Source organism: Oncorhynchus masou, chromosome 10, assembly GCF_036934945.1.
Source record: "Oncorhynchus masou masou isolate Uvic2021 chromosome 10, UVic_Omas_1.1, whole genome shotgun sequence".
NCBI classification, from domain to species: domain Eukaryota; kingdom Metazoa; phylum Chordata; class Actinopteri; order Salmoniformes; family Salmonidae; genus Oncorhynchus; species Oncorhynchus masou.
In genome coordinates, this window is record NC_088221.1 from 47,809,769 (window position 1) to 47,823,016 (window position 13,248).

At 43.4% G+C, this 13,248-nt stretch overlaps 1 protein-coding gene across 1 annotated transcript; it reads left to right on the forward strand.

Annotated features, from left to right (window-relative positions):
* The first annotated feature begins 1,294 nt into the window (after nucleotides 1-1,294).
* LOC135547025 (oligodendrocyte transcription factor 2-like) lies at nucleotides 1,295-3,642 on the forward strand. The gene is made up of 2 exons (XM_064975590.1): nucleotides 1,295-1,383; nucleotides 1,687-3,642. Exon 2 carries the CDS (start codon nucleotides 1,722-1,724, stop codon nucleotides 2,517-2,519), a length of 798 nt encoding a protein of 265 aa, XP_064831662.1. The 5' UTR covers nucleotides 1,295-1,383; nucleotides 1,687-1,721; the 3' UTR covers nucleotides 2,520-3,642.
* The last annotated feature ends 9,606 nt before the right edge of the window (nucleotides 3,643-13,248 follow it).

Consider the following 13,248-nt stretch of genomic DNA (forward strand, 5'->3'; position numbering starts at 1 on the left):
TTTTGTCCCATCTATCATCGCCTGGCTGCCTAAAGAGGCTCGCGCTGCTGTTAGTCCATATTGGACTAATTGAAATGTTACTGATCATAACCGTTAAAAACAATTTTGCATGCTTCGTTTATTAACGTTAAAAAATAAATGCCCTTTAGCGGTTTGAGTCGTGGCTCACGCCGTCAGCAGTTGGGCGCTCTTGGGGTCGTCGGGTTGAAATAATAAGCGCTATTGCTCCAACCGTTATCAGCGCCTTCAAATGGGCATGGGCGGAGACAGTGTGTGTGTGTGTGTGCTGTGTGTGTGTGTGTGTGTGTGTGTGTGTGTGTGTGTGTGTGTGTGTGTGTGTGTGTGTGTGTGTGTGTGTGCTGTGCGCGCAACGACAGGAAACTCGCAGTTAACATATTGCAGCACAAAGCTTAATTATTATTCGTTGATTATTTCCAAGAGCCTGATCGAGTTAGTAATGTCGCTTTCAATTTCACAACAGGAAACAAAATATTATCGAAGTATACTGTACAATTATGATCATGTTTATTATGATATTTTCTGAGGAATTATTTCGTTTGGAAAAATAAACTAAAAAAATAAATAACCTCAAATGTAAGCTCATCAAAACGGGAAGCTTTTCATCATAAAGAGGCTATTCATAATGAAGTTAATCGATTTACAGTTTAAATTTAATTTTCAGTTTTCGAATACAGTCTTTGAATATCCAAAAACATGCATTGCCCCCCCCCCATCATATTGATTAGGCAGGGTTATTGATCTGGTAGAAATATTAAAATCATATCAGTATATAAACACTCAGCAAAACTCTTCTGCTGTAGAATTCGAAAATAGAGAAAACAGTTCGTTGCTTTCCCACCGAAAAGTCTGGAATCTATCAACAACAAAAAAGTGTAATCAATTTCATAATTTTCTGCAATGATTGTTATATAATGTTGATGTTACTAAAATAAGATAATGTATTTATATTATTTAGTGGTGGTCAATACAATTTATTTAGCCTATTTCTTCCTTATCGTCGCTAAAAAATCAACTTATTTCCCTCACAAAAATGTCATATGCCGAGTGTGTCTAATTCATTCATTTAACGAAGTTCGAATTTCTTTGTAATGACATCAGATTTGAAGACCCCTAACTCCTCCAAGCCTCCTCCCCTCTCTCCGTTCGCAAGATGCCAATTGGCGAATGGATGACAGACAGTCGGAAAAGCCATGGCATTGTCCGGTGATTTGCCCCCGGATCGTTAAGTCCGCTATAAAACCCTGTCGTCATGCCCGTGCGTGCCAAATGGGCTGTCAGTTGTGATCGGGAGTAACAAGTGGATTGAACAGCGACACTTTCTCTGCACCGAGCTGCGCTCTGCATCTCGCTCTCTTTCTCTCGGTAGGTTTATTGTCTGCTTTTCGGGATAATATTGATATGTCATTTAGGCAGTTGTGATATTTCTTTTGACACAAAATATAGCCTCATCTGAGAATCTTTTTTTTTACTTCATGTGTAGAATAACTTTCAAGAAACTTCTCGTGATGTTTTTGTTTACCTTCTCCTGTTTAATCCATTGCACATTGAATTGGTTGTCCCGTGTAGCATCTTCTTATAATCAAGTGACGTGTTTTTACATTTTAATCCTAGTGGTAGTGGAAAAGAATCTGATGCTAAATGGTTCGTTTACTTTTCTTTCCGTAGACTATTGCGCTGTCCGAATAAACCTGAGGATCATCATGGACTCCGGTACCAGCCGAGTGTCTAGCCGACCTTCCTCTCCCGATGTGCACGATATGTTCCTGCATGCGATGAAGAAACACATGGTGGGTTTCTCCGGTACTGTCTCGTCCACACAGAGCGACTCTCCACCGGAGATACCCGCGGACATGCGGAGCCTGTCGGATGACGACGATGACATTACCCTGAAAATGCTGTCAAAGAAGGACCGTAAACTGCTATCGGAGAACGAGCTGCAGGGGATGCGGCTGAAAATCAACAGCCGGGAGCGGAAGAGGATGCACGACCTCAACATCGCCATGGACGGTCTCCGGGAGGTCATGCCTTACGCGCACGGGCCCTCGGTGCGCAAACTCTCCAAAATCGCTACTCTCCTTCTGGCGAGAAACTACATCCTGATGTTGAGCAACTCGCTGGAGGAGATGAAGAGACTTGTCAGTGAGTTCTACGGCAGCGGCCACCACAGCAGCTTCCACCCCTCTGCATGTGGTACCATGGCGCACACTGGGCCCCTGCCTGGTCATCCGGCCGTTTCCCACGCCTCGCACCCGGTGCACCATCCACTTCTTCCCCCGGCAGTCTCCACGGTTGCCTCTCTCTCTACAGCGGGTCTCACCTCGATCAGACCACACCATGGACTCCTGAAGGCGCCCTCGGCCGTCCCGGGCACCCTGGGTAGCAGTTTCCATCACTGGGGCGCGGGGATGCCCTGTCCATGTAGCATGTGCCAGGTGCCACCACATGTTTCCGGCATGAGTGCTGTCACAATGTCCAGGCTGACGAGTGACTCCAAATGACTTGAACTCTTATCATAAAACGAGAGAGGGAGAAAAGGGAAATTAACTTTGGGTTGACGACGTCACAGTGTATATCAGTCCAACACGTTTTTTGATTTTTATTTATCTGTTGCTGAAATACATTTTGGATTGGGCCAGCAGAAATGCATTGCTTTAGAAAATGGGAGGAGCGCTACTTACATACCATGTTGTAACATGATTTAGATAAATGTATAAAGGGTGCTTTTCATATTCAGTAAAGCCCGTCACTGTATGCAAACCTATCTTACATTGTGGCTGACAGGAATACACATTATACGAAGGGCATTACTGATGGCTTTTAATGTCATGTTCTCGATCATTATTTAACTTTAGACTAGCGCATTCCCGAGACAGAGTAAACGAAAGTACACCAAGTAGGTAAAGCATACGGCATGAGAACACAATGGTAATGTAGATTGTGCATTTGTAGATTCAGATTTCTGTTTGTACGATAGTTTTTATATCAGGCCCTTGGTTAATGTTTGGATTTACACTTTTAGCTTGTGTCTGCTTTCAGCCATGTAGCGCTGGTACCATGTTGCTCCTGTTTCTTCCCCCTGTACCATGTTGCTCCTGTTTCTTCCCCCTGTACCATGTTGCTCCTGTTTCTTCCCCCTGTACCATGTTGCTCCTGTTTCTTCCCCCTGTACCATGTTGCTCCTGTTTCTTCCCCCTGTACCATGTAGCTCCTGTTTCTTCCCCCTGTACCATGTTGCTCCTGCTTCTTCCCCCTGTACCATGTTGCTCCTGTTTCTTCCTCCTGTACCATGTTGCTCCTGCTTCTTCCTCCTGTACCATGTTGCTCCTGTTTCTTGCTCTGCCTCTTGTACAATATGTCCTTTTAGTATTTTCTCTCCAACGTCACTGCGGATCCTATAGATGGCTGTTTTCTTATGTATGTTTCCTCTTTCCATGTTTTGTTGTTGTTGCCAAGCATGCCCGTCACCAGCCCGACGCACGCAAAGAATGATCACTTCTTTATTTTTTTTATAAAAAAGTGCTAAATTATATTTATTTACTTATTTTGGATGGGATTTCAAATGAATCAATGACGATGATTATGTTGGGATTTTTACATGTTAAATAAAATAAGTTTAATTGACATCGTTCTTTCTCACTGATGTTCCACAGAAATGGTATGAAAAACATACACCAGGCCCCAAATTAACCCCAATATTATCCATTAGTACACATGTAAATATTATCTAAACATCGAATAGGTGACGTAAGCAATAGCGCAACAGTTTGTTCTCCCCGGAAATGTGTATGGAATTTATAGATACAGCCAGACGTACGATTATGTCAAAGCTGTGCGTAAAATATCTTTTTTTTTTTTTACCTTCAACATTTTATAAAAACCTAAAGGCTACTTTCAAACAATAGCCAGATGCCTTTTAGAAAATGATTTGGCATACAAAAACAAATTAGAGCCACAATACACTTTAATAAACATAGGAAATATTTTTGAAACCTGTTTTTTTTTAGGGGAGAGGGGGATCAGAATTATGATTGACTAACAATGACTAACTGTCCCCCTCTGTTCAATTCAACTGAGGACAAAGAAATCCACACCATTCAGATTCCACTCACAGTGAGTCCAGACTGCTTCATTTTGAGCTCTCACGTTTGTTAGCAAAGTCATGTTTTACATTATAGTCATAGGTAATCCATGTGGATTTGATATGTTTTATATGTGGATTATACAGTATATGTGCTCCTCTGTTGGAAAAACCAATTGCTCTCTCTATACATTTACAATACATTTAAAACTTCAAACTTTCCATTCAGAAATCAAAATATCCCGAAATTGTTATTCAATATATATCATTAGGTTTTTAGATATTTCGTTTAGTTGAATTATAGAAGGATAAACCACACAAGATGTGATTTACTGCAAAAATGCCAAATTCCTTTACATGGTGCGGAAGGTTGCCTAGTGGTTAGAGTGTTGGACTAGAAACCGGAAGGTAGCCTAGTGGTTAGAGTGTTGGACTAGTAACCGTAAGGTGGCCTAGTGGTTAGAGTGTTGGACTAGAAACCGGAAGGTGGCCTAGTGGTTAGAGTGTTGGACTAGAAACCGGAAGGTGGCCTAGTGGTTAGAGTGTTGGACTAGAAACCGGAAGGTGGCCTAGTGGTTAGAGTGTTGGACTAGAAACCGGAAGGTGGCCTACTGGTTAGAGTGTTGGACTAGAAACCGGAAGGTAGCCTAGTGGTTAGAGTGTTGGACTAGTAACCGTAAGGTGGCCTAGTGGTTAGAGTGTTGGACTAGAAACCGGAAGGTGGCCTAGTGGTTAGAGTGTTGGACTAGAAACCGGAAGGTAGCCTAGTGGTTAGAGTGTTGGACTAGTAACCGTAAGGTGGCCTAGTGGTTAGAGTGTTGGACTAGAAACCGGAAGGTGGCCTAGTGGTTAGAGTGTTGGACTAGAAACCGGAAGGTGGCCTAGTGGTTAGAGTGTTGGACTAGAAACCGGAAGGTGGCCTAGTGGTTAGAGTGTTGGACTAGAAACCGGAAGGTGGCCTAGTGGTTAGAGTGTTGGACTAGTAACCGTAAGGTGGCCTAGTGGTTAGAGTGTTGGACTAGAAACCGGAAGGTGGCCTAGTGGTTAGAGTGTTGGACTAGAAACCGGAAGGTGGCCTAGTGGTTAGAGTGTTGGACTAGAAACCGGAAGGTGGCCTAGTGGTTAGAGTGTTGGACTAGAAACCGGAAGGTAGCCTAGTGGTTAGAGTGTTGGACTAGAAACCGGAAGGTAGCCTAGTGGTTAGAGTGTTGGACTAGTTACCGTAAGGTGGCCTAGTGGTTAGAGTGTTGGACTAGAAACCGGAAGGTGGCCTAGTGGTTAGAGTGTTGGACTAGAAACCGGAAGGTGGCCTAGTGGTTAGAGTGTTGGACTAGAAACCGGAAGATGGCCTAGTGGTTATAGTGTTGGACTAGAAGCCGGAAGGTGGCCTAGTGGTTAGAGTGTTGGACTAGAAACCGGAAGGTGGCCTAGTGGTTAGAGTGTTGGACTAGAAACCGGAAGGTGGCCTAGTGGTTAGAGTGTTGGACTAGAAACCGGAAGGTGGCCTAGTGGTTAGAGTGTTGGACTAGAAACCAGAAGGTGGCCTAGTGGTTAGTGTTGGACTAGAAACCGGAAGGTGGCCTAGTGGTTAGAGTGTTGGACTAGAAACCGGAACGTGGCCTAGTGGTTAGAGTGTTGGACTAGAAACCGGAAGGTGGCCTACTGGTTAGAGTGTTGGACTAGAAACCGGAAGGTGGCCTAGTGGTTAGAGTGTTGGACTAGAAACCGGAAGGTGGCCTAGTGGTTAGAGTGTTGGACTAGAAACCGGAAGGTGGCCTAGTGGTTAGAGTGTTGGACTAGAAACCGGAAGGTGGCCTAGTGGTTAGAGTGTTGGACTAGAAACCGGAAGGTGGCCTAGTGGTTAGAGTGTTGGACTAGAAACCGGAAGGTGGCCTAGTGGTTAGAGTGTTGGACTAGAAACCGGAAGGTGGCCTAGTGGTTAGAGTGTTGGACTAGAAACCGGAAGGTGGCCTAGTGGTTAGAGTGTTGGACTAGAAACCGGAAGGTGGCCTAGTGGTTAGAGTGTTGGACTAGAAACCGGAAGGTGGCCTAGTGGTTAGGGTGTTGGACTAGAAGCCGGAAGGTGGCCTAGTGGTTAGAGTGTTGGACTAGAAACCGGAAGGTGGCCTAGTGGTTAGAGTGTTGGACTAGAAACCGGAAGGTGGCCTAGTGGTTAGTGTTGGACTAGAAACCGGAAGGTGGCCTAGTGGTTAGAGTGTTGGACTAGAAACCGGAAGGTAGCCTAGTGGTTAGAGTGTTGGACTAGAAACCGGAAGGTGGCCTAGTGGTTAGAGTGTTGGACTAGAAACCGGAAGGTGGCCTAGTGGTTAGAGTGTTGGACTAGTAACTGTAAGGTGGCCTAGTGGTTAGAGTGTTGGACTAGAAACCGGAAGGTGGCCTAGTGGTTAGAGTGTTGGACTAGAAACCGGAAGGTGGCCTAGTGGTTAGAGTGTTGGACTAGAAACCGGAAGGTGGCCTAGTGGTTAGAGTGTTGGACTAGAAACCGGAAGGTGGCCTAGTGGTTAGAGTGTTGGACTAGAAACCGGAAGGTGGCCTAGTGGTTAGAGTGTTGGACTAGAAACCGGAAGGTGGCCTAGTGGTTAGAGTGTTGGACTAGAAACCGGAAGGTGGCCTAGTGGTTAGCGTGTTGGACTAGAAACCGGAAGGTGGCCTAGTGGTTAGAGACAGTTGGACTAGAAACCGGAAGGTGGCCTAGTGGTTAGAGTGTTGGACTAGAAACCGGAAGGTGGCCTAATGGTTAGAGTGTTGGCCTAGAAACCAGAAGGTGGCCTAGTGGTTAGAGTGTTGGACTAGAAACCGGAAGGTGGCCTAGTGGTTAGAGTGTTGGACTAGAAACCGTAAGGTGGCCTAGTGGTTAGAGTGTTGGACTAGAAACCGGAAGGTGGCCTAGTGGTTAGAGTGTTGGACTAGAAACCGGAAGGTGGCCTAGTGGTTAGAGTGTTGGACTAGAAACCGGAAGGTGGCCTAGTGGTTAGAGTGTTGGACTAGAAACCGGAAGATGGCCTAGTGGTTAGAGTGTTGGACTAGAAGCCGGAAGGTGGCCTAGTGGTTAGAGTGTTGGACTAGAAGCCGGAAGGTGGCCTAGTGGTTAGAGTGTTGGACTAGAAACCGGAAGGTGGCCTAGTGGTTAGAGTGTTGGACTAGAAACCGGAAGGTGGCCTAGTGGTTAGTGTTGGACTAGAAACCGGAAGGTGGCCTAGTGGTTAGAGTGTTGGACTAGAAACCGGAAGGTAGCCTAGTGGTTAGAGTGTTGGACTAGAAACCGGAAGGTGGCCTAGTGGTTAGAGTGTTGGACTAGAAACCGGAAGGTGGCCTAGTGGTTAGAGTGTTGGACTAGTAACTGTAAGGTGGCCTAGTGGTTAGAGTGTTGGACTAGAAACCGGAAGGTGGCCTAGTGGTTAGAGTGTTGGACTAGAAACCGGAAGGTGGCCTAGTGGTTAGAGTGTTGGACTAGAAACTGGAAGGTGGCCTAGTGGTTAGAGTGTTGGACTAGAAACCGGAAGGTGGCCTAGTGGTTAGAGTGTTGGACTAGAAACCGGAAGGTGGCCTAGTGGTTAGAGTGTTGGACTAGAAACCGGAAGGTGGCCTAGTGGTTAGAGTGTTGGACTAGAAACCGGAAGGTGGCCTAGTGGTTAGAGTGTTGGACTAGAAATCAAAAGGTTGCAAGATCCAATCCCCAAGCTGACAAGGTAAAGAACTGTCCTTCTGCCCCTGAACAAGGCAGTTATCCCACTGTTCCTAGGTCATCATTGTAAATAAGAATTTTTCTTCACTGATTTACCTAATCAAGTAAAAAATAAATAATCAGAAGTGAGGATGAAAATTTACAAATGTCAATATCTTTTTAGAATAATCCATAATTAACACGTATAGCTCCGATTAGTTTTATAGAGTCAACTAATTATCCAAACTAATTAGACAAAACAAATAAATATAATTTATATTCAAAGTATCCATATAGAATATATTATCACCATTCTTGTTTTCGCTGTGATTATATTCAGAGCACAACACACTTGTGTGTGACTTTGACTCTCCTTCAGACTCACTCATACAAAGGTGACTTACGTTTTTTTGGCACCAGTTTGATTTTGTCCGCGCCTCGTTACTGTCACAACGAGCTGTGTTTGAATTGTTTAGGCAAGGATCCAATTGGACATATTTCTATTTCTATCCATACTTCTAGTTTTGTTTTGTTGTTATACTTTGATGAGCTGAAAAGCTAATACTGTCTTGATGTAATCCGGCCTTTTTGATATTTATTCAGAGACTCTACACGAGAGAGGGCCCTAACCGAGACCGAAGCTAAATGTATTTGGATTCTTGAGCTATATTTGCAAAATATGAGGGCAAACGATCCCCAATACAAGTTCTGTTGTGAGGAATATCCGGGAATAAATGAATATAGAAGGGTGTACATTAGTAAACGGCGGCAGCTGCATAGCAGGTTGTCCATGCGGCTGCAATGTTTTCAAAAGGCTTTTGATGCTGGAACGATATAGAATGAACCTGCTGTTTGAATATTCATGCTCGCATTTCTATATTCCTCTGTCTTCTTTTTTTTTTAACAATTGAATTATTCAAATGATGTGAATGAGAAAACAAAAAAAGTCCTTCAAGATGTGTAGGGTGTTTTGTCAAAAGCCCAAAGAAAAACATTTGTTTGACTCACTGCTATCTCTTCCTAATTTCACTTCAACCACTTGAAAAATATCCGCTTGTTTCAATAGTTTTTAGTTGTTCACAGACACACACAAACACACACACATGACACACCTGAAAAACCTAGGTGAAAGGATGCCACTTGAGCTATCCCAGCCAAAAGATGTCTACTAGCCTATTAAAAGGGGTAACGCTACATGTTTGACAGAACAAATTGAGTCCAAACCGTGTTTAATCAAATGTGTAAACAACACAATGTTTAACATGTATTTTTTTTTTTACCAACATCTGCTTGTTCAGGTCATCTCTTAGCCCGCCACCCTATTGAGAACCCATTTGCTGCCTGCGAAATGCAATTACTCACAGAGTTAATGGGGATTAGAGGTATCACATTTCAAAATTAATTAGAACCCCCCCACTCACTACCCACAATTCCATCTATTTCGTTCCCACCTTAACGAGCAGCCTTTCTTACTTCATTATGAGTCAGTCAGTTATCTACACACCATTACACACACACCATTACACACACCATTACACACACACACACACACACACACACACACACACACACACACACACACACACACACACACACAACACACACACACACACACACACACACACACACACACACACACACACACACACACACATAAACTGTATCTACATAAGTAAATGTGTAAGTCAGAAGTTTACATACAATTAGGTTGGAGTCATTAAAACTCGTTTTTCAACCACTCCACACATTTCTTGTTAACAAACTATAGTTTTGGGAAGTCAGTTAGGACATCTACTTTGTGCATGACACAAGTAATCTTTCCAACAATTGTTTACAGACAGATTATTTCACTTATAATTCACTGTATCACAATTCCAGTGGATCAGAAGTTACACTCAATTGACTGTGCCTTTAAACAGCTTGGAAGATTCCAGAACATGATGTCATGGCTTTAGAAGCTTCTGATAGGCTAATTGACATAATTTGAGTCAATTGGAGGCCTACCTGTGAATGTATTTCAAGGCCTACCTTCAAACGCAGTGCCTCTTTGCTTCACATCATGGGACAATCAACAGAAAGTCTGGTTCATCCTTGGGAGCAATTTCCCGAAAGCCTGAAGGTACCACGTTCATCTGTACAAACACTAGTACGCAAGTATAAACACCATGGGATCATGCAGCCGTCATACCGTTCAGGAAGGAGACGTTCTGTCTCCTAGAGATGAACATACTTTGGTGCGACAAGTGCAAATCAATCCCAGAACAACAGCAAAGGACCTTGTGAGATGCTGGAGGAAACATGTACAAAAGTATCTATAGCCACAGTAAAACGAGTCCTATATCGACATAACCTGAAAGGCTGCTCAGCAAGGAAGAAGCCATAGCCCAAACCACCATAAAAAAGCCAGACTACGGTTTGCAGCTGCACATAGTGACAAAGATTGTACTTTTTGGAGAAATGTCCTCTGGTCTGACGAAACCAAATAGAACTATTTGGCCATAATGACCATCGTTATGTTTGGAGGAAAAAGGGGGAGGCTTGCAAGCCGAAGAACACCATCCCAACTGTGAAGCACGGGGGTGGCAGCATCATGTTGTGGGGGTGCTTTGCTGCAGGTGGGACTGGTGCACTTCACATAATAGATGGCATCATGAGGTAGGACAATTATGTGGATATATCGAAGCAACATTTCAAGACATCAGTCAGGAAGTTAAAGCTTGGTCGCAAATGGGTCTTCCAAATCGACAATGACTCCAAGCATACTTCCAAAGTTGTGGCAAAATGGCTTAAGGACAACAAAGTTAAGGTATTGGAGTGACCATCACAAATCCCTGACATCAATCCTATTGAAAGTTTGTGGGCTGAACTGAAAAAGCGTGTGTCAGCAACGAGGCCTACAAACTTGACTCAGTTACACCAGCTCTGTCAGGAGGAATGGGACAAAATTCACCCAACTTATTTTGGGAAGCTTGTGGAAGGCTACCTGAAACGTTTGACCCAAGTTAAACAATTTCAAGGCAATGCTACCAAATACTAATTGAGTGTTTGTATACTTCTGACCCACTGGGAATGTGATGAAAGAAATAAAAGCTGAAATAAATCACTCTCAACTGTTATTCTGACATTTCACATTCTCCAAATAAAGTGGTGATCCTAACTGACTTAAGACAGGGAATTCTTACTAGTATTAAACGTCAGGAATTGTGAAAAACTGAGTTTAAATGTATTTGGCTAAGGTGTATGTAAACCTCTTACCTCAACCGTACACACATAGGTACATACATAAATAAATATATATATGCATTCGGAAAGTGTCCAGACCACTTAATTTTATTCTAAAATGGATGAAATATATGTTTTCCTCATCGAGCTACACACAATCCATAATGACAAAGCGATAACAAGTTTTGAGAGCTTTTAGCAAATGTTTTAAAAAAACAAATATAAATACCTTATTTACATCAGGATTCAGACCCTTTGCTATGACAATATCCCAATGCCCCAGGGCAGTGATTGCGGACACTGCCCTGTGTAGGGTGCCGTCTTTTGGATGGGACGTTAAACGGGTGTCCTGACTCTCTGAGGTCATTAAAGATCTCATGGCACTTATCGTAAGAGTAGGGTTGTTAACCCGATTGTCCTGGCTAAATTCCCAATCTGGCCCTCAAACCATCACGGTCACCTAATAATCCCCAGTTTGTAATTGGCTCACTCATCCCCCTCCTCTCCCCTATAACTATTCCCCAGGTTGTTGAGGTAAATGAGAATGTTTTCTCAGTCAACTTACCTGGTAAAATAACGGATAAATAAAAAATAAATAAATCTGAGACTCAAAATTGATCTCAGGTGCATCCTGTATCTATTGATCATCCTTCAGATGTTTCTACCACTTAATTGGAGTCCACCTGTGGTAAATTCAATTGATTGGACATGATTTGGAAAGGCACACACCTGTCTATATAAGGTCCCATAGTTGACAGTGCATGTCAGAGCAAAAACCAAGCCATGATGTCAAAGGAATTGTCCGTAGAGCTCCAAAACATGATTGCGTCGAGGCACTGATCTGGGGAAGGGTACGAAAACATTTCTGCAGCATTGAAGGTCCCCAAGAATACAGTGGCCTCCATCATTCTTAAACTAAAGAAGTTTAGAACCACCAAGACTGTTCCTAGAGCTGGCCGCACGGCCAAACTGAGCCATGGGGGGAGAAGGGCCTTGGTCAGCGAGTGCAAAGCTGTCATCAATGGCAAAGGGTTGCTGTTTGTACAATCTCAAACATAAAATATATTAATATTTGTTTAACACTTTTTTTGGTTACTACATGATTCCATATGTGTAATTTCATAGTTTTGATGTCTGTACTAGTATTCTACAATGTAGAAAATAGTAAAAATAAAGAAAAAACCTGGAATGACTAGGTGTTGTAAAACCTCTGACTTGTACTGTACTGTACTGTACTACACACACACACACACACACACACACACACACACACACACACACACACACACACACACACACACACACACACACACACACACACACACACACACACACACACACACACACACACACACACACACACACATCAAATGATTTGCTTTGTATGTATTTCTATAATCTTATTATTAGGGAAATATTGTATTTATTTTTTATACGAATGCAAATTGTTAAGTACCAATAAAGAGTTGCAGCGTCATTAAATAACATGGATCATTTAAAGTTATAAAGATGCTTGTTTAAGCCAGAGTGATTTACCCCTGAAAGCTTCTTAACGCATTTGTTGGAATAAGTCCTTACACGTAGCTGGCGCCACGACGACAGGTCCCCTGATTCTAAATTCCCAGATTGACGATTTGAATATTCATAGGTTTTTGCAGCGAGGGTTAGGAGGGTGTGACGTTCTTACATCCACCTTACACTGGACTTAAACCTCCCAGAACACTGCACAGATGTACAGCCTTTCAAGCGAGCACATCGTGTTTTGTTAGCCCAAAGGATTATACTGAATGGGTTGAAGAGATGCATCAAAGCTGCTGCTGGAAGAACAGAAAGAGAAACAGAAGCAGAGCGAGAGAAAGAGAGAGCGAGAGAGAGGGTCAGAGTAGAGAGAGAGAGAGAGAGAGGGTTAGAGTAGGGAGAGAGAGAGGGTCAGAGTAGGGAGAGAGAGAGAGAGAGTCAGAGTAGAGAGAGAGAGAGAAAGAGAGAGTCAGAGTAGAGAGAGAGAGAGTGAGAGAGGGAGGGAGGGAGGGAGGGAGAGTAAACAACTAGATTTAGAAGAGAAGTGTATCAGAAGACACACAATGAGTCAGGCCTTAGCTGTGTAAAGCTCTGAGGAGGAGGTCGTTAGGGGAACCATCTGAGACCACTCCTGCCCTGGGGACCGATGTTTATTTCAGTTCATCTGTTCATCCTTACGGAGCACAGAACACCTCTCTGGACTGATACAAAGAGACTAGGCTAC

Excerpts from the sequence above, each read along its gene's own strand:
- LOC135547025 (XM_064975590.1), top strand. The coding sequence starts at position 1,722 with ATGGACTCCGGTACCAGCCGAGTGTCTAGCCGACCTTCCTCTCCCGAT.